General features: G+C 36.7%; 1 protein-coding gene and 1 long non-coding RNA gene across 4 annotated transcripts in view; one reads left to right on the top strand and one right to left on the bottom strand.

Annotated features, from left to right (window-relative positions):
* THSD7B (thrombospondin type 1 domain containing 7B) overlaps positions 1 to 27,433 on the top strand; it is a 528,825-nt gene that overhangs the window by 316,214 nt on the left and 185,178 nt on the right. Inside the window, exons 11-12 of the mRNA XM_087920301.1 lie at positions 3,186 to 3,318; positions 4,996 to 5,099. Of these exons, the coding sequence (XP_087776427.1) occupies positions 3,186 to 3,318; positions 4,996 to 5,099 (237 nt within the window). The remainder of the gene's footprint in view (positions 1 to 3,185; positions 3,319 to 4,995; positions 5,100 to 27,433) is intronic.
* Positions 13,880 to 27,433, bottom strand: part of LOC148128000 (uncharacterized) — a 76,675-nt gene continuing 63,121 nt past the window's right edge. Inside the window, exons 4-7 of one of the 3 annotated variants that reach the window (XR_015740792.1) lie at positions 22,156 to 22,272; positions 20,892 to 20,945; positions 19,928 to 20,046; positions 13,880 to 15,282 (exon numbers count right to left, since the gene is read on the bottom strand). This is a non-coding gene — a long non-coding RNA (uncharacterized LOC148128000). The remainder of the gene's footprint in view (positions 15,283 to 19,927; positions 20,047 to 20,891; positions 20,946 to 22,155; positions 22,273 to 27,433) is intronic. The other 2 variants (XR_015740793.1, XR_015740794.1) reach the window with 2 other exon arrangements.

The raw sequence follows: 27,433 nt of genomic DNA, 5'->3' as shown, positions 1-27,433 counted from the left end.
TCAGGCAGCTCAGATGCTGCTATTTCAGACAAATTGTAAGTTACCTGCATTCACATCTAGTTTTGTCACAAACAGATTGCTGTGAAAAGCAGCTGTTTTTACGATTATTTCCCTACTGCCTGATGTTTTCCCCATTGGCTCAAATCTTAGATACTTACAGCTGATGTAAAGTCCGATTTTCAAGTTAAACTCGATTCCTGGTGACTTCATGGACACATATTCAGTACCAAGCTGCAATTTATACTATTCCCCTCCTCATCAGTTCTTTCTAATCTACTGTGAGTTTACCTTTGCAGTAGGCAAAGCACGAGTATTTCTGTTCATGCATCTTGACTTAATATTTGGAGAGGAATTGTCACTTCTGTTTGACTAAACCTTCACTAAACATAATTAAAGTTAGAGAACTTGATTCCTGGTGATTAGAAGGATATATCTATTTATTTAGGGTGAAGAGAAATATGGAGGTTGTTTCCCATTGCCTTATTGTATTTTTTTTTTTAACTTCTCAGCAAAGGAATCCCTGGAGGTTCTCATTCAGATACAAACCCAACCCAACCCAACCTTAATTAGCTTTTAAGTCCAGTGTTCCACTTAATAATGTGACAAAATGTAACTTATCACCCTCAGCTGGATGTTTGAGTTAATTGTGCTGAACCATAATAGCTATTGGTATGAAAGATTGAATAGATTCTAAAGATGGACTATATATTCTGACTTAAATAGTTGACTTAGCTCTATTTGAATCTATAAATTCAGATTCTACATAGAAAGCTGAAGTTTTCATTGGTATTTAGATGTACCCCAAAATTCATTGTAGGAAAGAATGTCATAGTAATGTTGTAAGAATAAGCGCAAGCTGTGGGTAAGTATTCTTCTCTTCCCACATGTATCTCAGATGAGATTTAACAACAAGACTATCTTTGGAAATAGCACATGGCAAAGTTCATAACTTAGAAAAGGTTTGATCTGAACTCAACATTATACTACCTCTCTTTACTTACTCCAAACAATAAAACATATTCCCTCTCTAAGAAAGCACTTCCCACCATTTTTTTCCATATCTGGTACAATATGGTGTTTTTTTTAGGTTGATATAAAGCTTTTTGCAATATTTTTGCTTTGTTTGACTGAGCTTCTGTTTATTCTCATCTTTGCTCTCATTCATTTTACTCATTTTTATGAGTAAAAAATGAGTTATTGCTTGTGAATGGCAGTGGCACTATATTTTAAGAAAAAAAAATCATAGTCCATTTAAAACAAAGCAAATAATATGGTAATTAATTGTTGGTTTTTATATGTTATTAGATAAAGAAAATGAATTCAGACATACATTTATTCTGCTTATTAAGAAATGTTGTAGCATTAAAAGCCTCTCCAACATCATATTTAATTTCATTGAAATAGTTATCATTTAATATGGTTCTAAATTCAAACTAAGTGGTAAAGAATTATGTTATGCACTGGATTTAATTTTAATTTGCTATTTTGTGAGTTCTTTAATTTATGCTGCACAATTAAAAACATAGCACAACTGGAAATTTAGAAAACCACTCAATGGCGAATGCATCTAAATTAAACAGAAAAGATTATTTAACAAATACATAAACCACTGAATGGCTAAGCTGCAAACATAATCACAGTCAAGTTTTAATTTGCCAGTGATAAAACAGAGTATCTGCAAAAATAATGGCAGCTTAAGCAAACAACATTGACAGTCACATCAGATGTTGGCAGCAGTCTGTTAGATAAAATATGAAGAACTGAACTGCGCAATTGGTGTCTAGCTTTTCTACCTATTGCTTGCCCTGCAGTTAAATGTCAGCAAAATGACTGTTTTCTACTGAAGACTTATCATGCTCTGTTGAGTGCTTAAGGTATTAACAGATATTGGAAGACAAAAATTTAAAAGAGAAATTTAAAATGAAATACAGAAAGTTCTTTAGTTCTTTTCCGTCTTGTATACTCACTTTGCTTAGAAATTCAAAAAAACTGAATATATTTAAAGTTATTCTAAGCAAAGTACTTTTGCCACTGACATGCAGAGCGGTTTAATGTAATAGGGTCTTTTTGTAAAATTTACAGGAAATATTCAAAGAGCTAGAGTAAAACTGAAGAACAAAGTGGTATTGTTTAACTAAACCTTAATATCCAGAGTTAATTTCTGTGAATTGCATTAGCCAAGAAAATCTGTCATAAGTGGATTGCTGGTGCTTTTTTAAAAAAAACCACACCAGAGCTAAAGATGACCCAAATATAGAAAATGGATCTTTCTTTATTTTCCTTGAATACCTATTCCATGGAGATAAGGCACTTCTATACTGTAAGAAGTCAAAAGGAGCAAAATAATGATCCCAGACCCCACACATTCTTTCTTTCTGTTTCTTCTGCTGTAATATTTTTTACCCACTGGATGCTTCTTTCAAAAAATTTCATGTTGAGCCACGTCTGTGCAAATACTTACTCTGAACCTGAAAATAGTCATCGATGCTTTATTTTTATGAATGGTTATGAGACTAGGAAGGGCAGGGTTGGCTGTAGAGGGGCTCTTCCATAATCAGCTATTTTTCTGGTCCTGATCCATCGGAGCAAAGAATTGTCAAGGTTTCAGGAAATAAAAATTACATAATATATTTTATTAAAAGCAAAACAGGTAATCCTCGACCTACAGCCATGTGTTTAGTGACCATTTGAGGTTAAAACAGCACTGAAAAAAGTGACTTAAGATAGTTTTTCACACTTATTGTTTTCACACCTATTGCAGTACCCCCGTGGTCACATGATCAAAATTTGGATGCTTAGCAACTGGCATGATGTACTTAGGACAGTTGCGCTGCCCCGGGATCATGTGATCACCTTTTCCAACTTCCCCAGCCAGCTTCTGACAAGCAAAGTCATTAGGGAAATCAGATTCATTTAACAACCACATTACTCACTTAACAACTGCAGTGGTTCACTTAATGACTGTGGCAAAAAAAGGTGGTAAAATGGGGCAAAACTCACTTAATAACTGTTTTGCTTAGCAATGGAAAGGTTGAACTCAATTGTGGTCGTAAATCGAGGACTAACCTCTATAACTAAAGTCTGAAGTAAGTGAGATACTTCAGAAAGAGAAGTGAATATCAGTGATGTGCAAAATCGGCTATCCTTGATAGAAAACCATTTCTATACGCTTGAAAATACCTCAGGGAATACCACTGCAAAAAAACAGTCCCGCTACAGGATCATCGTTCAAGATGCACTTAATGGAGGAACAGAATGCCCGGACACTTTATTTGAAGAGAGAGAGTGTGAAGGTGTTTCACTTTGTCCCACCTACAGGTAAAGTAAGAAAATATCTCTAAACATACGATTTGTCAGAATGGCATTCCTCAGTGAGGCACTTGCTTCTGCACAGATTTAGGAAAAAAACTAATCTCCGTTTTTCATAGCAACCCTTTTACTTTCAGGCCTTGGTCTGAATGAAGTGGCTTCCTTAAAGCAGTAGCATCTTTTTCTTAGGCTTGTGTTTTAAAAATCACAAGAGAGCCAAAGCTTTTCTTCCAAATTGTTTTCAAAATGTCTTCAGCCCTATTGATTGCCCTCTTTGGACAATGCATTATTTCGATTGACAGTATAATAATATAGCTGTGTATATAGCAGTGTACTATGGTATACAGTAATATACCTAAGTATATAATAATGTGCTATTATTTATAAATGTACAACAAGGTTCTGGGCTTCAGAGAAGACTTGATCTGATCTTGGATTAAATCCAAATTACCCTTTCAGCATGGATCCCTGGCTGAAATGAGATGCAGAAATTCTATCATTCTAACTTTAGAACTTTATTTGGAGCACAAGGTTGAATTGTGAGGTCCTTGGTGCTCTTTGAGCTTAGTTATTTTCTTCCATACGTTTTATTCACCAACAACGTAACCTCATCAGTGTAGTAACACTTCATTAATCGGCTAGGTGACATCATCAGTGCTACTGTACTGATGATGTTACTTAGCTGGGTAATAAAATGTCTGGAAGAAAAAAACTAAGCTCAGAGTGCAGCAAAAAACTCACAATTGTAACTGTTTTTATTTCATAAGTGAATGGGACAGCCTCTACATAATTCAACCTTTGGAGGATATGATCCTTATATTTACATTCGAGAAGGATACAAAAGAGAATATATGAGTCAAGGCTTTATATAGCTTCTTATAATATACATTTATTAAAATGCAATGTTTTATATATGGAAGTACTTATTCTTTTATCATTTACTTATGGAAATGAAACTAATGAGTCGATTAAACAGTTTCAGTAACAACATGAAGATTCTTTTTGGAAACCAAAATGCTCAAAAACACACCTTGAAATAAGGTACACTCACATACTATACAAGTCTCCAGGGTTCGTTTGTATTATTGCATTTGAGTCCAATTTTGTACATAAATGTTACTACTTGCATTGGTTTATTTTGATATTTAACACTTAACTTTAAATTTTAAGAAACACTATTAAAAATGTTAAAGTATTGAAGTGTTAAAGATCCAGCTATGGGTATTGTTGAACTTTTGTCTAGAATGAATTATTTTTGATATAAACGTTAATATAAAAATTAGTTTGTCACCTAACCCTAACTCCATTATATGTGCTCCAACATCATGTCTCCTGAATCCAGATATTATCAGGCCCTCAAAGAAGTAGACTTTGGCATTTTTAAAAAATTATTTTATTTAAAGTGGATGAGTTTATTTAGTTATTCTATTTTAAATAATTAGGAAGAATCACTGAAACGAGTAGCTGACTGACATAGGTCCTGTTACTCTCAAGCATCATGGCACCAGCCATTGCTATAATAATAAAGCATGACACATCAGGTGACACAATAGGCCCAGCAATATCCCTGACTGAGTAAGCTAAGATGTTATTGGTGCAGCCCCTAATTAAATTCTGTGGGGGGGAAAATCAGAACCAACAAAACAAACTAAATCTGATGCATCATAACTTCTGTTTCCATTTCAGTTGGAAGATCCACAAATGGGGTCAATGCTTATTGGTGCCTGATTCAGTAAGACAAGGTGTATTAGGAATCAATGAAGCATGTGGGCCCGGTTTGCAATCAAGAGGTAAGAGTTCATAAATAAATTTTGTTACTCTTTATTAGCTATTTTCTCATGGTACCTAACACTTTGCTAGATGCGAATGGTATTTTACAAGATCATTTCAGACTAGCTAAAAGTCATCTGCCTCCTCCAGTCACCTATGAACAAAACAATGACAGCAACGAAGGATTACATTAAGTATTTATTGTAATTAAAACACTCTGAATGTGGCTTATTGTGATTAATAACTCATATATTTCTCATGATAAATCTTGGCCTCAATTATGGTTACACAATTGATTTGGCAAGAGAGATGTGGGATATAGCTGAGGGATGCTGAGAGCCTTTCAGGACAGACCAGACTAGGAAATCAAAGTCATGAATGTAATGTTAATTTTATTATAATGTTACAGTAACAGAATCTTGCACATCTGAATGTGCTTTACCCATCCCTTCCTTTATCATCCTGAGAACCATGGGGATTCTGTCTGAGTCCCTTATTCATACTACATTTCTGCCCCAGACAAAGATTTCTTTTTATCTGCCCGTGTCTCGGTATCATTGTCATGTTCCTCAAGTTTATTCCTTCCGCCCATTACAAGTGCAAGAAAAATGCTAACACAGCACATTGACCCTGGGTGTCAGACTCCACAGGCTGAAAATAATCCCATTTTACAATGAAAGTTGCTGTCCTGCCTATCTCTCCAGATTCTGTTCATTAAGTGTCAGGGCTTCAACCCATTAGTTCCTGGTTATCAATGAGTCACCCTGAATAGATGACAACCGATTAACATAATAACAGCAACATTGTCAACTTGCCACTCTTATCATCACTCTAAAAGCTTGAACATGAACTTTTACCGGTGCTTGTTAGATCTACTTTTCACTTGTTCTACCAGTCCTCCTAATGGCTCACCTAATGTTTTTGTCAAGTTTCCAAGTGATGAAATCCATTTTAAAAAGAAAAGCACAAAGTCCATCTTCCAAGACAATTTATTTTATTTAGGAAAGCATCAAATTGGCAAAGTCCATGGTCATTCCGGATCTGACACAACCCAGAATTACCCCACATATTAGAAGTTAGAAACAACCCCCCAAAAGTAACATTCTCCAATAGAAGTAATTCAGTGTTGCTTGGTGTTATAAATCTCCACCTCCAGTGCCTAGGCATGGACAGCTCAGGTTCCCATGGAAAGAATGATCAACCTAGCCTAAACAACTCTATCTCCACTCCTCCTCCCCACTTAGGAATGTGGCAAGCCCAAAACCCTTCCCCCATGCCTGCCAAAGAGAAAGTAAGAAAAAAAAACATATATTAAGCCTAATTAAAATGGCTACACATATGTCAATACCGGGCTTGACAGTTTTATGTCTCTGAGGTAATTCCGAAGTTTGCCAGCAGGAACGAGCTGCTTGTGAGCTATCTGATCAAACACCTGCAGCATTTCTTGATACCAGAGTCCAACATGTACTCAACAAAGATGCCCACTAGAGCACTGGCAAAATATCCAAGTGCCCACTATAATTTATCTAACAGGCCCACCCACTCTGTGAAAGTTCCAAGCTGTGAAAGCCACAGTTGGATCAAGAAAGGATCTGTTCCTGGCCATGCAGTCTGATATCCTCTGTATCCTGCTCACATATTGGCTTTGCTCAGAAGCAAAGATTAAACAAAGCACATATCCATTAAATGAACTCCAAATTACTTGGCTAAGCCCAGATGCTTCCATAGTAAAAGAAAGATTTCATTAAAATGGCAATGCGTACACAAGCATTTCAAGTGCAAATTCTGCCCTCCTCTCCAGTTCTTGTGTGTGACTTGATACAAGCACAAAAAGAGTAGAGTTTATGTTGCAGCATTGTGTTGTGTGTTTTGCTCTTTGTCCTCCCTGGAGAGGCCCATGGAAACATTTATGGTCATGAACTCCTGCAACTTCCAAGATCCCATGATCTCATGGCACAGAGTTTGAAGTTCCTAAGCACCCAACGGTGGGAGGATCTTAATATCAATATCCTGGCAGGATCTAAGATAGTAGGTCTTAAATTGTTTTATCTGATTACTCCCTTTTTCGACTGTCTCAAATAATGTCATTACTACCCAACTTCTCAAAATCAGACTCTCTTGTTTTACACATTTGTTTTGGCACTGGAAGTCCAAAATGAATCCTGAGCTCACAAACAAGCAAACACAAATTGCTCCATTATCCTCAGGATATGCCCCAATCACCCCCAATTTAGGAATTCTTGGCCTGGAATGGGACAACTCACCACAGCCAACTCACCATGGCTAACTTGCTTAGGAATAATTTGTCATGTCTAACTTGCCACAGGACAATTTAACCATTTTAATTTAATTATTTAAAACAAATAAATATTTTATTTTTTGTCATTCACATTTCATTCTGTCTCTCCTTTTGCATCCTTTCTTTAATGCTTCCATTCCACCATTTCTTTGATGGTAGTGTAGCAGCGAATTGTCCCACGGCGAGTTGGCCATGGTGACTTGGCCGTGGTGAGTTGGCCATGATGAGTTAGCTGTGGTGACTTGGCCGTGGTGAGTTGGCCATGATGAGTTGGCCATGATGAGTTAGCTGTGGTGACTTGGCCGTGGTGAGTTGGCCATGATGAGTTGGCCATGATGAGTTGGCTGTGATGAGTTAGCGTGGTGAGTTGGTGATGACTTGGCCAGATGGTTGCTGTGGTGAGTTGGCGTGGTGAGTTGGCCATGATGAGTTGGCCATGATGAGTTAGCTGTGGTGACTTGGCCGTGGTGAGTTGGCCGTGGTGAGTTGGCCATGATGAGTTGGCCATGATGAGTTAGCTGTGGTGACTTGGCCGTGGTGAGTTGGCCGTGGTGAGTTAGCCGTGGCGAATTGTCATAGATCCCTCAGGAAGAGCTCCTGCCAGGTAACCAAGTAGCCAATACAAGCAAAGGATAATTATCACAGAAACAAAATATTGTAAGGAAAGAGGATCACAGTGGATGTTAATCACATCACAGTAATCTAGATATCAACAGTTACAATTTTGGCTTTTGTGATGAGCAGCAGCAAAAGTACAGTCTAGGATCCCTAGAAAAGTGTGTACTAACAAACTGTGTAACTAAACAAATATTTCAGGATAATGCTAAAAACTAGAGCGTAAAGTTATACCCAAAATTAGATTCCAGGAATATGAAGGTGACTGCATGTGTTGAAACATCATTCCCAGATTTATTTCCTTTCCTATTTACTGTATGATTTGTCGGTGGTGATTTATTTTCCCAATAGATACATAAGCTACGTTATGAAAACTTTAAACTGTCTAATAAGACTTAAAGGTTTAAGATTTGCTGTCTTCAAAATAAAATAAACCAGAATCCCAAAACAAATACTCTTAAATTTTCCAATGTGATGTTTCAACATTTTCCTTTGTGATTTGCACTTTTTGTGAAAATGGAGTAGTTAATGGATATTTATTGGAGAGGAAAATACATGAACAATTTATATTTGATAAATCAATGCTTTATTTTTTATTTTTTTTACTTTAGTGGCAATCTCACACAGGGTAGGTCTATGGCATACAAAGAGCTTCAGAATTGTTTTGAGCTCTCCGATAGAAGATTTGAGAAAAAAAAAACACGATACCATAGCCATGGCATTTTAAAAAAAAATCACCTACATTTAGGGCAGGGGAATGCTAATTAAGCAATTAAGATCTATTGTACATAAGGAAGACAAAATCTACAACATTCTCGCTCCCTAATTGCCATGTGGGGCAGGTAGCAAGGTTGGAAACAGTACCCAAGAATACGTAAGAGGTGCTGTGTGGATCAAGCTGTACGCATGGGGTGGTGCAAGTGAAGAAGATTGCATGGTGAAGTCAGAGTAGTGTGTACAAAGTGCTGTACCGGTCAGGCCCATTTGAAGCATCTTGATTCCAAACTTGTTGTCTTATGATGCACCATTTTTCCCAGTAAAAGGTCACGAAAATGAGAGTTTTGGTAGTATATAGATACTTCGGTAAAATATGGTATCCAATATACCACTTTGTTTATTTAATGTGGGATTTATATCCTCACTCAAAACTGGGGCCTTAGCCCAAGAGCTCAAGAGGTTGTACCGATCGCTCCCGCATCCATTTTTCCCCCTGCAATACTCACCCTTTGCGATAGGTTGAGATGAGATAGGATGAAAGTGACTGGGCTTAGTCACTAAATGATCTTTCTGGGCTTAGAATAGATCCTTGGATCTCCCTGATCTCGTCTGAAACTGTAATCACTATCCCAGAGATGGGGGGGTTGTTATGTTTTTTTTGGGGGAAACATCTTTAACTTGAAAGCGAGCTATTATTTTCTACGAAAGCCTAGCGTGCGAAAGTTAACTGAAAAGAACAGGTCATTGTTTTCTAAAGAGGAATGGAAGACATTTTCTTCCCTGGTTTAATAGCAAAGTTTTAAACGGCAGATGAATGTGCGTGCATTCTGTTTTATAGATCTTACGGTAACACTTCCAACATTTTGGTAGGACGGGCAAGCTAATCTTATGCACTGGGAGCTGTTTGGAGCGTAGATGTTGGCCTCCACCCAACAGAACATTTAGCACTGCCTGTTCGTTTGTCTGTTTGTTTGTATTGGAAGCTGGGCAGGCTGCCTTCCGCTTTCATTGCAAATGAAATAAAGCCACCCTGCTAATACAATTATTAGAAATAAATTAGTGTTACTCATCACAGTTGTTTAATGTTGCGTTAAACATTATGCATATTCTTATTTGCACATTATAGGAGTTTGAAAACATAAGGAGACAGAAAACTATTTAGGCCCTAGAGTGCGATTTTTTGTTTTGCTTTTTGGTCTCTTCTTTTCATATCAAATGCTTAGTACTCCTTTCGTTTTAAATTAAATTAAAATTCTTTATAGATGCCACAGTTGGCGAAGGATTTGCAGGGCAACCATATTTACGTCTGCTCAGAAATAAGAGGATTTCACTTAAGGGGAAGTATAGAATGTTCCTCCAAGGGTTGAATACATTGTAACAAGACCCAAATAATATGTGTGCTACTTTCCACTACTTAAGGGAATTGTGCTGACCAGTATTTAAATAGACCCCCTATACATTTAGGCTTTAAATTTGCTCCTTTGGACTGCTATAATTGCTATAATTTATTCATATAAGTCATCATGCATACACAAAATTGTTCTATGAAACTACAGTGTGTAATTTGGGCGTTCTGTTAAATGCTGAAATTAACAAATGTATTATGAGATTCTAAAGAGTAATATAATTTAACATTTTGTTCATTAGGACTATTTTGTAATTATGGTACTCATTTCCCTATGTGTCATTACTATATACCAAGTTTATAATTATTTTTCATGTTTATTATGCATATAGATAAATTTATTAATTGGAAGTGGATTGCTATAAAATGCTGTCCCAGATGTAAATCTAGGGCTTGTTTACAGTTCATTCTTTAGTTCTGCAGCATGAAATAATACCCGTGTAGACATGGGTAAATATTATAAGGGGAACTAAAACTTGACAAATCCATAAAGATCATAGCATAATTCAAATCTCAGCTAGAGAATTATAACCATGATGATTTGACTATAATGTTACGATGGATAAATTGCATGGTATATAAATGTTAATTGCTCTTCTTTAAAAGAATGTTTTATAGATAAATATTGTGATATCTACATATAATGGGAAAACGTTATGCATAAAAATGAAGCTACTTAATCCAGTCCATTAGGTGCTCTGTACGAGGACTGAACTGACAGAGGCAATCTGTCAGTTCAGTCTTCTGATTACTTTGAAATATTCTTACTGACATCAGTGGAATTGTTGCCTGAGAACGAAAAATCTACCTGCCTGAAAGGTTAATTAATTAAAATGCCAGCCTCAGCATCATATTTTATTTTGAAGAAAGCTACCAGGGCTTTCCCTACCCCGATAGCATCAATAGGAAGTAAAATGATGGCTGCTTAAAATCCTATCCTTTGTTCAACCGCCCAGAGGAAAATAAAATGTTAAAAATCAACATAAGGAACCAAGAGGGGGTTAGGCAGAGGGCATCTTTATCATTTTGCATTTGATAAATTGATATCATGTGATTGACCACACTCATATTGGCCAATTTTTGAACCTTCTCATTACAACCATGCTGCGAAAGTGCCCATAGTATGCTCTAAGAATTCCAGTTATACCTTCTGCCTACCTATTATTGTGTTTTAAATTTATATTATAGCCTGGTAATTTGGGGACAATTATTTAAAGGTAGCATTAAGACCATTAAAATAGTGACTGTGTCTCTGAAGATATTATAGTTCTCCCTATTATAGTTGGAATTCAGAAATATATATCAACATTAATTTGGAATGTGGTAAAAAATCTAGAGGATATGATTCTGCATCTGCAAGTTTCAAAAGAGACAATTTAAGCTCTGCTATTCATCAGTCACTCTTGCTCACCTAGTAACCTTATTCCATTTAAATGTGTATTTTTGCATTATCAGTGCCACCCCTTCCAAGCCAAGTCTTCCTGGTGGATTCAACTAAAATCATCAATTAAAATTCTGAATAATTAAAATACACAAAACAAAACAATAATTAAAAATGTATAATAAAATGATAAAGCAACAAAATAATAAAAGCCACTGTCCAAATAATTAAAAATTTGCTGAGCAGCCTTTATATTTAACAACCATACATCAATTGATTAAAAAGTCTTAGATAATGAAAGTCCCCTGCTTCACATTGAAAACATTAAAATAGAGTTGGCACAAGGCATTTATCAATGAGACAAGCTATCCAAAATTGGGGGTCAATGCTAAAAAGACAAAGTTGCTGTATTTGAAATCTTAAGATGCGATAAAAACATATTGGAGAAAAATTTTGTAAATAAAGGCCAGTATGTTAGTTGGGACTGGAATTAACTTGGGAACCAGCAAATTTTGGGGCTATCTTCAAGGGTATCCCTCTTCCATTTAGCAGATAGTTTTCCATTGATGTTGTGCTATAAGTGGCACTTTCCACAAGTACCTTTGCATGGTAAAAGATGTTCAAAGGTTGCACTGTGGGAAAGTGCCTATATTTCTATACTGAACATACTCAAGGCTCCTTCATGATTTTCTGTTCTATTTCTACAGTTTATACACTTTCCCAGTAATTGGTGCATATATCTTTATGTTTTTAGTTAATGGAGTCTAAGCGGTGTGTGTGTGTGTGTGTATGTGTGTATACACGTGTGCGTGCATGCGTGTGCAAAAAGCAAAAATTAATTGAAAGAGGAAGCTTAACAAATATAGCCACAATCTCCTTGATACACATAATAAAATTTGATTGTAAGGTTCTTCCATGTTATGAAGGATATTTGTTGGCCATGACTTCCCATTCACATTTGAAACTATTTTGTTGAGCCAAATGGGAAATTCTTGGAAGTTTGACATTCAGCCAAACCAGCCATCAATAGACACCTAGAGATAAACCGTATTTGTATACTACTCAAATGATAAGAGATGATAACAAAGCTAAGGAGGAAACAAAAGGACCAGAACACATCCTCTCCAGCAGCCAAAATCCAGTTAAACTGATTAACACCAGAGGTTCAGAAAGCAATACCGTAATCAAGGATCTACCAAGGAGAAAACCACAACCTCACCTATACTGGCAGGGCCACCTACTGTATATAAACAGGAAGCAAACCCTACATTCACTGGCCCTGATAATTTATTTTTATTTTATTTTACGAAATTTATATTGCCGCCTCTTCGCACATGACTACTCAAGGCGGCTTACAGGAATATGAAAACCTCTCTATATAAAACAATAAAACTAATAAAAGACTAATCATATAATAAAATAAAATAACCCCCGCCCCATCGACAACACATCACACAAGCCATTTAATGGGCTCTATCCCGCTCTGCGTTCTCCGGGCCTGCTGGCAGAACCAGGTCTTCAGCACCTTCCAAAAGAGTGTTAAAGTGGGGGCCATTCTAGTCTCTGGGGGAATGATTTTCCAGAGAGAGGGAGCTACCACAAAGGCCCTTCTGGGTCCCACCAGGGGTATCTCCCTCGAGGATGGGACTCGCCTCCCCGCTTTGGTGGGTTGGGTAGATGTAACTGACAAGAGTTACCTAGTTGGATAATCAAATGTCTGCAAGCAAAGAATCATGCTCAGCAAGCATCAAGGGCTATACTGTGCAACCATGAATTATATGTTTATAAATTATGTTTATTCTATTCTAGTGCAATTGCCAAGAGAGTCTCCTTCTTGGCTAGAAAGAAATGAAGATATTTCAACCAATCAGTGCTGAGCTAATGGCTAACAATTGAGATCAAACAAAACTCATACATTTCTCCGCTGCTTGTAAATTGGATTTCCCCCTTTTCTAAAAATCTAGAGTAAGAGCATGCTGTGACCTGGCATGTTTTCCAACAGCTACATTTTGTCCAAGTTGAGGCATAGTTAATCTGTTCTGTCAACAGATCTGAATTCTTAGAAATCTACTAATTCTTGCAGTTTTGGAGAACTAAATTACGTGTGTTAAGTGCAATATTAAGCATCGGTCTGTAATAAAGCCTGAATAGTTCATTTTTCCCCTGCAGCCATCACAGCATTAGATGTTGTCAAATCAGCCTTGTGAAGTGATTGAATTCTCTGAGTTTTCATAGAGTTTCATCAATGAAGCTCTAGAGACAAAGAATTTTTCAGCAAAAATAACGATAGACCTTTTAGATTTCATCACTTCCAAAAGAACTCCCGCCTCGTTCAACATCAAAGGAACTCCTGAGGTGATAAATAATTGATGAAACCAATATGCTAGAAATTAATAAGCTAACTTTAATGGTCATATATCAAACTATCATTGAGAAACTTATTATTTTTTATGTGCATCCAGGGCAGGTGTTAGCCCTGGGGAAACATGTAAGAAATAATGGCATGCTATGCGTTAGCTATACACTCAGGTTGCCAAACAGCTAAGACACTCACTTTTAACAGTCTAGCATTACAACTACTTCATCTGCAATTCTTCTAAGAATAAATTCAGTCACGGTGTTCAAATTTCTGACATTATATTTGGATTAATTAATTGGACTGTTTTTAAGAGCCAGAGGTGAGAAACAGGAACAAGTTATTTATCCTTCTTGAAAATCAAACACATGAAGCCCTATTGTACATTGGTCAACTCTTTGTTTAATGTAATTAAGCTAGAATCTAACATAAAAATGGTATGACATTTTGGCGGCAGATAACGTTTCCCCTATAAAAATCAGGCATCTAAGTTGGCGTGAAGCTGGAAAGAAACTTGTCCCTGAATTTGAGAGAGAAACTCTCGGGACCTTTGCAAACCACAAGTATGTCATCCAAAGCAAAATAAGTGCTTATTAAGGGAGCAGTCAAATTTTTACGTAGGGTAGAGAAACAAATGATTACCTGCATTCAGTATATGTCAGAAAGCAGCCAATCAAACAGTAAAAGGCATTAATGTGCAATAAGGGCTTTATTTTGCTAGACCCTTAAAGTCTGTGGCATTTCCTTCTCACGCAGATTTTCTTCCTTTAATCAAGGGCTTCAGAGCACCTTCCTTGTATGGTTGTTGAAAGGGCCAGCTTTTGTACATTAAAGGAAATGGCTTTGGCTCAGAGGAAAAAACATGTTTTACAAAACTTCAAAAAGAGGTATGGATGCCGGGCTAAGGTGCTAATATCATCTTTATTAAAAAAAAAGCTAATAATAAAGCCTAAAATGTGCACATTTAGTCAGTGTGAATAGTATCCATAAAATATATCCATTACTTCTTGAAAAATGAAAAATAAACAGTCCAAAGTAATGGGCCTTGTTTTGTTCTGTACTCCCACTTCAGGGATGCAATTGCATCTTTCCAAAGGCCATTCTGGGCCATCTCATTTGCTCTCTGTTTTTCCTCTAATTTCAGCATATTATTTCGCTGCTGGTTTCATTGGCCTGCTTTCCTGTGTCAGAATGAATAGGGGCTGTGACTAAATCCACTATATTAGGCATTAATCCATTCAGATCCAACCCAGGAAGGTTTGTCAGATTTTGTCTGCTTTTGCTCGTCAGACGAAAGTCTCAGCAATGCTGATTGCTATGTGTAGAGTCAAGTAAATAACGTTCGACTCCACAATCAAGAGCTTCTCTGAAATTCTTGCTTCTGCGAGTGTTTTCTAAACCTTCTTCTCTTTCATCAACCTCCATGAGGACTGGTTAAAAAAGAAGAGCACATATTGCCCACATTATTTTTTTCCAAATGTACAGTTGTAGCATGACTGTTCATTCTAATGCAAAGTTATGGTATGCGTAATAAACGACTGAAACTTGTTTAAGCCCTAGCCTGCACGAAAACATTATAAATGGAGTGTTAGCTGATGTACTGCCCATTTCAAGAAAAAATGTTCACATCTGGCTTCTCAGATCAACTCAAACCCTGCCCACTTTCTTTCTGTTGTGGTCATAAAGAAACGAGAAGCTTCTACTTCTCTGCTAATGGATTTACTGTTGTGTTATATGCAGACCAAACTATTATAGTTTTTTTTTTAAAAGGAACCATGGTTTATATCAGCAGTGGGATCCTACCTGTTCCACTACCAGTTTGGTGATCGCGAGTGGGCAGCTTTCCCCACACCAGCTGAGGCCTGCAGCGCCAATCAGCTGATAGGATAAAGAAAAGCTCAGGGGCAGATGGGAGGGCCGATCCTGCGCCTTTCTCTTCTTTCTCCTCTCAGCTGATTGTCGGAGGCTTTTTTCCCCTCCTCTCAGGTGATAGTGGGAGGCTTTTTTAACTACCAGTTCGGCTTGGTTTGAGGTTAGCTACTTTCAATTTTTCATCTTTAGGATTAATCATAACTCTGTCCATTTTGGATGGCATCACAGTCTGCAGTTCATCTAAAACGGGAGGCAAAGTTTCCCAAGTTCATACTGAAGAAAAGAGCCCCCCACAAGCCCACAGAAGCTGATTTCTATAATGCTGAGCATTACTTCAAAATTTAGTATGGCTTCAAAACGAGGCCAACGTTTCTTTTATCAACTGAAAACTGATAAGAGTTTCTTCTTTTAAATCTTAACGTTTTATGGGACCCAGGGAGGATACCTTTTCTGCGATGTCTGCCTTTCTCTGGAATGATCTCTCTCTCTCCCAACTAATATATATCAGGCCTCAACTCTACTCACTGTTAGGAAAGCTGTTAAGCAAACCTTTCCCCCCAGGCATTAAGGACTAGTTGAATGGAAATCCCTTTGGGTTTTTTTTTTTTTGCAGTTCCTATTTTATGTTCATAAATGGTATATATTTAAGTGTTACATGGTTGATTTGCTGCTTGTTTGTTTTTTATTATCATATACCACGCAAAGTCACATTGTTTGAATTGGGTGGCCTTCTAAAACCAAGTAATAAATAAACAAAGAATAAAACTGAGGAGCCAGCAGAATATACTCAAAAGAGACAACGAAAAAGCTCTGAAGGAAACAAAAAGATCAAAGCACTTACCAGCAATCAAGAGATTGCTTACCAGCAATCAACATCTACACGAGCAGAGATTAATACCAAGATTAACACAAGATCAATACTCAAATAAACAATACCTCAATCATGGACCTACCAACATAGACAAACAAGCCAACAGTAAATAACAGCCTAACCAAGGAACAAGAACCGAGAACAGTCCCATCAACGCTGACAGGACAAGCCACTTTGTATAGCAGGACAACCTAGCTGTTCGAAAGCATGTAAAAAAATGCAAGAAGAAAAATAGGAACCACTTTGGTGGAAAGGTAACAGTGTTCCGTGCGCCTTCAGCGTTTAGTCATGCCAGCCACTTGACCACAGAGATGTCTTTGGACAGTGCTGGCTCTTCAGCTTTGTAATGGAGATGAGCACTGCCCCCTAGAGTTGGAAACGACTAGCACGCATGTGTGAGGGGAACCTTTACCTTCTAATCCCATACCAATTCTGATAAAAACAAAACAAAACAGATAATTAAGAGCCAGGATATATGTGAGGCTAGTACAGAGGATTGTATTCAAAATAGGTTAAATCTCTGGGCATAAGATGATACAAATCAAAGAATTGGAGAGTAGGTGATAGTTATGGATATTACATGAGAAATACCTAAGCAAGGAAGATTAAAACTAAAAGGGGAAAAAGAAGAGTGACAAGACATCAAAGCTTTTCACAGTTGGATTTGCTTGATTAATTGAAAAAAGTTGGAGATTTACATCAGCTCAATAAGAAATATGTCCATTAAAGACAAGTTCCATTATATACACAATTTGCAAGAGCTATTACCGTACCTCACTCATCTTCAAATGCTAGTAGTACACAGGCTACATTTAATAAGGAAGGAAAATAAAATCCATTTAGTTGAAGAAACTGCTCTTTTAATTTGACAATCAAGGGAAGGAAAGAAAAGAAAAAATCATATTATATTTCATTCCCTTTTTAATTATTCTTTTTTGAATCTCCTTAGATTTCTTTTTTTCAAGTATATATCTCCTTTGATTCAAATAGCTGTCCTAGGCAATTTTCCCCCTCCCTTTTTTTTAATGGCAGCAGTTTAGCATCAAGCAAGTGCATAATAGATAAAAAATGTCTTTGGAGATCCAAACTTTTCCAGAGGATGAAAAGCTTATTAAAGGAGCGAATGAGGCACCACGTCTCTTGCCAACTGTGAAATTCCTCTAGCTGTTCCTCACTTAACTTTGTGTCAGAGAAAAACTATCCTTCCTATGTATAAGTATTCTGCAGTTTTCATAGCAGGGTTCAGACTTTTCATAATTATGTGTAGACAACATGAATGTAGTCTGAGAAGCATGACGGCTGTAGCTGTGCTGAGAACCCCATATGGATGATTTAGATGCAAAGCATGTGAATTAGAATGGGAGCTATAGTGTGCTTCTGCAGCTGCCCGTCCCCCACCAAAAAACAGCACAATTCTAGGGTGCATTAACAGAGGTATAGAATGAAATGTGAAGTGTTAATACCACTTTATGATGCCTTGGTAAGGCCACACTTGGAATGCTGCATCCAGTTTTAATTGCCACGATGTAAAAAAGATGTTGAGACTCTAGAAAGAGTGCAGAAATGAGCAACGAAGATGATTGGGGGACTGGAAGATAAAACATATGAAGAACAGTTGCAGGAACTGGGTATGTCTAGTCTGAAGAAAAGAAGGACTAGGGAGTGACATGATAGCAGTGTTCCAATATCTCAGGGGCTGCCACAAAGAAGAGGGAATCAAGCTATTCCCCAAAACACCTGAGGGAAGGACAAGAAGCAATGGGTGGAAACTAAGCAAGGAGAGAAGCAACCTAGAACTAACAAGAAATTTTGTGACAGTTAGAACAATTAATCAGTGGAACAACTTGCCTCCAGAAGTTGTGAATACTCCAACACTGAAAGTTTTTAAGAAGAGATTGGACAGCAATTTGTCTGAAATGGTATAGGGCAGGGGTGTCAAACTCATGGCATGATGTATTGCAACTTTTTTCCTCTTCGCTAAAGCAGGGGAAGGCATAGCCAGCGGGTGAGGAACCGGTCTGTGGGCTGTGAGTTTAACACCCTTGGTATAGGGTTTCCTGCTTAAGCAGTGGGTTTGACTAGAGCAGAAGTCTCCAACCTTGGCAACTTTAAGACTTGTGGACTTCAATTCCCAGAATAACTCAGCCAGCCATGTTGGCTGGAGAATTCTGGGAGTTGAAGTCCCCAAGTCTTAAAGTTGCCAAGTTTGGGGAGCCCTGGACTAGAAGACCTCCAAGATCATTTCCGACTCTGTTATTCTATATTCCAAATAGCATCTGGAAATGCTGCAGATGCTTTATTGTTCTTGGCATTTTTATTTTTTTTTACCAATTCTGGAAAGAAGCACTCTGCATAGTAATGTGTAGGTAACTGAGAATTGTGTGGTTTCAACCAGCTCATGTGTATTTTAGGTGTGTGGAGAAGTATGGCCAAATCCTGTTTTCCTAGTAGAACTTTACAGGTACTTCTCAACTTGCAACCATTCATTCAGTGACCTTTGAAATTATGGCAACTCTCCGGTGAGCAAAGGGATTTAGGACCAGTCCCTGAAGTTACAGCTGTTGCAGCGCTCCCACTGTTACATAATCAGACTGCAAGTCCTTGGCAGCCTGCTCATTCTTAAGATTGCTTCAACTCACCCCCGTTCACCAATTTTCCCCTCTTCCATGTCACCTTGGGAATCTTCCCAATGACTTTTATCTAAGTCCAGATGATGTTCTCTTCCATTTCCTTACTCTGTGTTTCCTTTATTATTTTATCAGCAGGGGACTCAACTTATCATTTCTGTTGGGGCAATATAATAACCTTGTCTTGCAGGATTAAATACATTGGTGTGCGTATGTGCGCACGTGTCTAAGTGAGGTCCAACGGGAGCAATTGGATAGATAGATGCTATTCGTTAGCATATACTGTAGTTTGCTATAGAGAAAAGGGCCTGATATTTTCCTTTCTATAAAATGATCTAAAGCCTAAATTGGGAGAATGAGTGAATTATTGTTTCTAATCAGGCAACATAATGGATTTTAGGTGTTACGTTCCGTAATTGCTTTTTGTATTGCAAACACCGATTTCCAAATTTTTTTTAAAAAATGATCAATAGCATATACCCATTTTTCCTCCTACTTCACCATCCCTCTCCATCTGTCTTCTCTCATAGAAGGTAGAAAATATCTATTGTATGATCTTACCCTTTATGAAAGAAACAAAGAAATCATGTTTTCTCAGTAGCTTTGTTCCTTTCTCTGATCAAACCATAATATTTGAATTGTCTCAAAATAAACAGTAAAACATAAGCATTACTTTCAATCATTGCATTGGGTTTATTCTCTTACCTTTGAGAATTTCCTTCTCCTCACAATTGTATAAAACAGCATCCCTCCAATGACTTGTGCTAAAAGTCAAGGACATTCCAGCATGAGAATGAAGTTTTGTATGGGAATTGCCTGCTTTGCTATGGAGAATACAATAAAATAAAATGAACCGATACGGTACCCATGTCTAAAGTGGTTGGATTTGTTTCAGTTGAATCTAGTTAAAGCATGTTTGTACTGAACATATTTTTCTGTTTAAAAAGTGTCCTCCATAGTAAATCTTCCTATAGAAAGTTTTGCAATACAACACAACAAATCAAATTAATCTAACAAGTTAATATGAAAAAAAACCAAAACACTTTTTGGCTGTTGACTCTTTTGGACTTTAGATTGACCTGTTCTCCTCAACCCTCTTCCCCCCAATGTTTTATTTTTGGGAGAATACATATTTCTAAAAACTGAAAAGAAGCAAACAGTTGGGTTTTAATTCATTTGGATAAAGGAACCTTACAAACAGAAATTATTATTTCTAGATACCACATCTAATTCATGCAAAGTTCTCCCACAGAATTACTTCTACTGCAGTTAATGAAATGTTCCATATGGCTAGGTAACCTTGAGTATATGAATCCTTAATTCATAAATTTCATCATTTCTTTCTCTAAGATGTTTCCAATAGGCAAAGCTAAGCTTGATTTGCTTCAAAACATAATTTAGCAGTATTCTAATATTGCTGGCAGTGCAGGTCACCATTGAGGGCAAATATCAACATATTTCATCACCATTTTAAAAGTACATTTAATATACTTTTGTATCATATATAATATAGTGTATTTTCTGTTATTATGTGCAATTCATTCAGTGAGTTTATTCAGTGAGCACCCTTTCAGATTCTGCACTTAAGTCTTTCCATGCCGGAAATTTTCAGCTTACCTTTGGATGCAGCTGAGTTTCTCTTAGCTTCAAACAGTATCTTAAAACTTACCTACTGTGAAATCAAATCTGCAAACCATTCAGATTAAGGCAATCTTGAATAAGACTGAATAAGAATAAAAGAGAGAACACCAGATTGTTCCAAATTTGTTAAGCAGTTGCTCCTTATGTTAGTGCCCTTTAATTTTGCTCGTCACCCATAATCTAGCGACAAAAATTATAACCCACAAGTATTCATGGCATGTTTTTCATGGTTTTTAGTTAAGCTTTTATGATTTAGATACCTGCTTTCCACCTTAATTATCTACCCAATTTTAGCATGCCCTCACTAATCATCTAGCAAGTGTAGTTCATAAATTTGCTGAAAGTGCCTTAGAAAACATTTTACCCAAAGAATACATTATTTTTTTATTGAGGTCTATAAAGAAGCAAGCCTTGTGTAGTATTTTGATGACACAGTAATTTTGCCCACTCCTTACGTTGGTCTGCTGTATAAAATTCGCTGCTCCAGTTCTGGCTTTAAAAAATCAAGATTAAAAGAAATCCTCACTTGACCTTCAGTAACTCATTGCTGCGTGTTCCCTTCTTGACAAATGTTTCTTTGACATTGCTCTCCTTGTACACTACAACCAAATCAACCTTCTCTTTATTGTGCCTTCTCTATGACTGGAACATTAGATGCTGCTTGTGGTGATCACACATCCTTTCCGCTTCCCTGTGACTCCACTGACTTCATAGAGATTTGAAAGAAGATGCATCTTTGGTGGGTGTGTTTTGGCGAGCATACACAAGAATCAGAGAGAGAGAGAGAGACTCTAATAGCAGGGAACTTGATAGTTATGTGTTATTTGAAATGGTGTTGGAAATAAAATTTGTCCACTTTCTGAAACATTCAACATACCACTTATAGCCCCCTTAAGATTTAAATTTCTAGGAGAAACTAAGCAAAAACAAATTAAGAATAATTTTTGTTTGTGTTTGGAGCAATACACGAGCACACAATAGATACAAACTCAAGGTAAACCGCACCAAACTCGATTGCAGGAAATACGACTTCACAACAGAGTGGTCAATGCCTGGAATGCACTACCTGACTCTGTGGTTTCTTCCCCAAAACTTTAACCTTCCACTGTCAACTATTGACCTTACCCCATTCCTACGAGGTCTGTAAGGGGCGCGCATCAACGTTCCTACCGCTCTTGTCCTAATGTTCCCTTTTATTCGTATCCATTTCATATATTAATAATCATGTTTATACTTATATCCGTTATCTAATACATGCTCGACAAACAAATAATAAAATAATAATAAATAACCTTTGTGGCAAACAATGTACTATCCCATTGTCAGTCTGGGAGATAAGTGTTCTGGTTTTCTGGTCTAACTTGGAGTTTGTCTTGAGGATCCAAATCTGGTTTTAAAGTAAGCAACCACTAGAAGGAAAACAAAGTGATAACGCCAAAAGATTCAGTGCATGAATTGGGTAAAATAGTATAATAGATTATTCATCAGGCTCGTGGAATACGTGTCATGGTAAAAATAACATACAGCTAGCTTTCGACTTACAACCACAAAATTGCTAAGTGAGACAATTAAGTGAGCGTCGCCCCATTTTACGACCTTTCTTGCCACCGTTGTTAAGTGGATCACAACAGTTGTTAAATCAGTAATGCGATTATTAAGTGAATCTGGCTTTCCCGTTGATTTTGCTTGTGAGAAGGTTGCAAAAGGGGATCACATGAACCCAGGTTTGTGCAACCATCATAAATATGAGCCAGCTGCCAAGTGGCTGCTCACATGATGCAATTCTAAGTTGCATTAACAGAGGGATACAATCGAGATCAAGGGAGGTACTAATACCACTCTATAAAGCCTTAGTAAGACCACACCTAGAGTATTGCATCCAGTTTTGGTCACCACATTATAAAAAAGATGTTGAGACTCTAGAAAAAGTACAGAGAAGAGCAACCAGGATGATTAGGGGACTGGAAACTAAAATGAAGAAAGGATGAATGAAGGAACTGGGCATGGCTAGTCTAGTGAAGAGAAGGACCAGGGGAGACATGATAGCAGTCTTCCAATATTTGACGGGCTGCCACAGGGAGGAAGAAGGGGGTCAAGCTATTTTCTGAAGCACCTGAAGGCCAGACAAGGAATAATGGATGGAAACTGAACAAGGAGAGATTTAACCTGGAAACAAGGAGAAACTTTCTGACAGTGAGAACAATCAACCAGTGGAACAGCTTGCCCTCAGAAGTTGTGGGAGTCACTTGAGACCTTCAAGAAGAGATTGGACAGCCATGTGTCAGAAATGGTGTTGGGTCTCCCGCTTGGGTGGGGGGGAGGGTTGGACTAGATGACCTATAAGGTCCCTTCCAACTCTGATTATCTGTTATCTGTTATCTGAACATGGGGATTCTAGAGTGGTTGTAAGCGTGAAAAATGGCCACAAGTCACGTTTCATAAGTCACAGTCACTAAACAAATGGTTATAAGTCAAGGACTACCTGTATAGCATTGGTTAGGAGTAAGATTACTAACCAGGACTTCAAATGGGACATATGTCACCAGTCTTAAAGTTAATATAGTGGCCATGGGACCATTTCTAGGTATAATTAGACACTTTATCTTGCTCGTGGACCAGCAAATTCTAACTATAATTGTTAGTACCAGGTTTCAATTTTACATGAATTAAATGGCTTTAGAAGATTACAGTATCCAAGAACTGGGCAGTGGGGACTTCATCTATATTCTTCATTTTTTGTGTGTGTCTGTTTTTAAATGTATCTCCACTCTTTCCCTTATCCTACCACTTATTGAATGGCACAGGCCATTAAGAGAGAAGGTCTTATCTTTTTTATTATTATTATTAAGATGAATCTCTAATGCTCTTTCCAGGGTGAATCTTTGTACATTGAATGTGCTGGGAAGGGTTTTTTTAATATGGTTAGCTATAAGGAGTCTTTGATGCTCTCTGAGCTTGGTGGTTTTCTTGCAAACATTTCATTACCCAAACTAGGTAACGTCATCAGTGCTAATGACTGATGATACTACCTAGTTTGGGTAATGAAGCATCTTCAAGAAAACAACTAAGCTCAGAGAGTAGCAAGGGCCCCTCATTTCAACCCCGAACTACAAATATTCTCTGTTATGGATATAGTTAGCTATGTTTTATGTTGGAGCTCAAGTTCTGTATTGATTAAAACATTTAAATACTACCACCTGTCATGCTATTAGGTCCTTATTGGTCACATATGCATTTACAAGTTATGCATAATAATCTGTCATAATTCTTTGTTACATGGATTGACTCCTTTGACCGTTTAACTTAATTTTTCCTTGTCATGTAAAATTCTTAAACCACAAATTGATGGTAGAACACAAATATTTAGGGAAATCTAGTTATGGGTTGCGTGCAGCTGTGCATGGGCTTCTGAGTGAAACAGCTGCTCTTTGCTGTATATCTGATACTTAAATTTTCAAACTTCAGTGCTCCCTTTCAAAAGGAGCATGCTTGAGGAATTCTAATAGCTGCTCAAAGCTTTACATTGTTTTTTTTTCCATTAAATTTTATTTCCTAAGCAAGGCCTTCCAGCATGAAAAATAAAATGGGATCTGGTTGGATAATTGGTCCTGTTGCTTTGTCAGTTCCTGCGGTTACCTATCCCTTTTGAGCTTTTCTGCAGTAAAAATGTCTAGCAAAAACACCAGAAGTAAAGACTTTAATTATTAGCATTTCATAAACAAGGTTAAAAACAAAAAAGTCCATTAGCAGAATCTTTTAGTTGTCTAATCAGTTTCCATATTAATTGTTTTCTAATTGCAGATTTAGATTGACTGGACTTGTGTCTTTCCCAGAATGCAATAAACTTGTCATTACCTTATTGGGTATTTTATTATTATTTTATTTATTATTTTATAAAATGTACATTTCTGTTATTGTATTGAGATGATGCCTCTCTCTCTTTTCTTTCTCCTCTTTTTATTTGGATCACTCATGCAGCCTTTTCTCACCCCACTTCTAATGGGACAGAACCTACTTCATTGCCAGGATATAAAACATTTTAGTGCTGCTCTTCAGGCTTACTCTGTTTTGAAATTAATCATTTGCATGCGCACCTATGGGCAATAAGATGGGATATTTTGCAGTTATGAATGAATAAATAAATAGTGAATTTATCATTTCCTCTTATATAGCAATCTTAATATTATTTTCTCTTCTATTACCTTTATGCTTTTAATTGTATTTCCATTTATTTTATTTTATTTTTTTTTGGGGGGGGGAGCAAGAAATTTAATTTTATCCAAAACATATGATAAGCCATTTCTTTGGCAGTATAGAAGGAATGTATAAAGCAAAAAAAAGTAAAATCCCAGTCATATGTACAGACACAAACATTGTATGGTCAAGTGTATTTGAATTCTTTCTTAGCTTATTTGCAGTATAGATAAAATGGGGAAATTTTGCCAAGTTCTATTACAGTAGTCAGAAATCTATGTGCTTCTTGAGTGTTCTTTGCTTTCTTAGTCATACCCAGAGCCCATGCTGTTGAAATCTGACAGCCAAAACTAGTAATCAGATTGCCTGCTAAATTTCATCTCTCAGCTCAACTCAACTCAGCTCAACTAATGTCAGACAGATTAAAAACATCAATAAAACTTAACACTGGGAAGATGAGGTGGTAAGAATGGCCAAAAATTCAAGTCCTGCTAACTCTGGAGATATAGTTATATCACTACAGTTCACATAGTTACAAACACATTGTTCATTCTTGTTTTAATAGATAAGGAATTATTGATATGCTGTTAGATGAGAACTTTATGATAAAGTATTTGAATATTATCATGATGCAAGACTGAATATACTGCCATAATCTCACCCTATAAAAAGACACCAAACCAGTTTCCCACAATCTCATTTCTGTCTTGACCATAACACTAAAAGTCATTCCACAGTCCAAAAATAGAACTAAGATTAATAAGCAAACAATACATCTTACTAAATAATGTTTGAGATTACTGAATTCTAGGTCAGTCAAACAATAAATAGTCAGCACTTTATGGGGAATGTAGCTGAAGGAATAATGGAAGTTTGTATACCAAGTAATCAAACAAAAAGCAGTTAACAATCTATGAGAATTTAGCACATTCACTATAATTAGAGAAAGGCATGAACGTCAAGAAATAGTACATACAATTAAAAGATACAAAGATGAAGCAGAGGTTGAGAGCAGCAGGAGAAATGGGATCAGGTTTCAAGAAATGATTGAATGTTCAGCTATAGTAGAAACCAGAAAAAGAAAAAAAGAGACTCTTAACATAACAAAATTTAGAAGTGTTTTTGCCTCTGTAATAGTTTTACTCCATTATGAGATATAAATAAATACATTATAAAATACAGGTGTTAGCTGAGTACAGTGGTATTTATGCAAACTACAAATGTGATGTTTTTGATAAGCAAATTCTTTGAAGATATGGAAGAAAAAAATTATATCATTCTTAAATATAGTTTCAAAAATGTTTTTTTTTACAACTGTACAATCAAAGCTAAGAATGGCACTGCTAGGCAATTGTCAAATGCAAAATTATTTCATAATATGAAAAAAAGTTTCTATATTTAGCTCAGTGCTTAATATTAAGGACTCCACCGTATGGTTATTTATCTTTGTTCATAAATATTGAGGAAAAACAAGGCAAAAAGTCAAAATGGAACTGCTTGGAAAAATAGATATTTTTTTAAAATGTCTTTTGAAGTTTTCCACCCAGGGGGGAAATATATAAAATGCAGCATTCACAACACACCTGCTGTAAGAGGAACCAGCAAAGGGAAAAGGTTGGGCCCAGTGACTTTCAGGCCCTGAAAGTTACCAAAAATTAATGGCCTGGAAAAAGTTGTCTGCTTTTGATTAATAATAGAGGCTCCAAGGAAGAAATGGTGAATTATTGCACATACCTATTGCTGTGAACAAGTAGGGGCATTCAGATCTTGGGAAGGAAACATGTTCCAGAGGGCAAGTTATTATGAGTAACCAACTTTATATTCCTTCCTTTGACTTTTAATAATCTTGATCTTTGGACCCTTCAAATAATGTTCTAGAACATAATGGTTTTTCATTTTTTTTCTATGTTCCTTCTCACAAATTTCTTCAACAAGCTTCTTTGGTAAATCCTACATAGGAAAATTATCCAGGGTGCTCTCTTGGTTTGTTATTTGTATATCCCTTTAAATATTAACAGATCAGCCAGTTTCTTTTGTATACCCGGCGTATCATTTTTACCCATATCAAACTTGTGGCCTGTCATTTTTAAATCCACTTTCAGATCAGTCTCAGTCTCGTCCAATAAATCTTGTTTCTCTGCTATAAATAGTTTATCTGTACCAGCAGATACTCTTCAAATTAACTACTGGATTTATCATTCAAAAACATCCTTCGATATTTCCAATGTTAAAATCCTTTGCATTAATAAGTCAAATCTAAATGTTCTGTAATTTTAAATTTTAGGTCCTGTGAGTGCCTGTAGTTTCCAATCTTAAAAATCCCACCCTTTCATGTTTTTGTAAAAGAATTAAAATCAAAAGTATTTCCCCACCCCC

The sequence above is a fragment of the Pseudonaja textilis genome, chromosome 1 (genome assembly GCF_049901715.1).
Source record: "Pseudonaja textilis isolate UNSWEBS1 chromosome 1, rPseTex1.2, whole genome shotgun sequence".
NCBI classification, from domain to species: domain Eukaryota; kingdom Metazoa; phylum Chordata; class Lepidosauria; order Squamata; family Elapidae; genus Pseudonaja; species Pseudonaja textilis.
The sequence above is the reverse complement of the archived record's forward strand: the minus strand, read 5'-3'. Positions and strand labels throughout refer to the sequence as shown.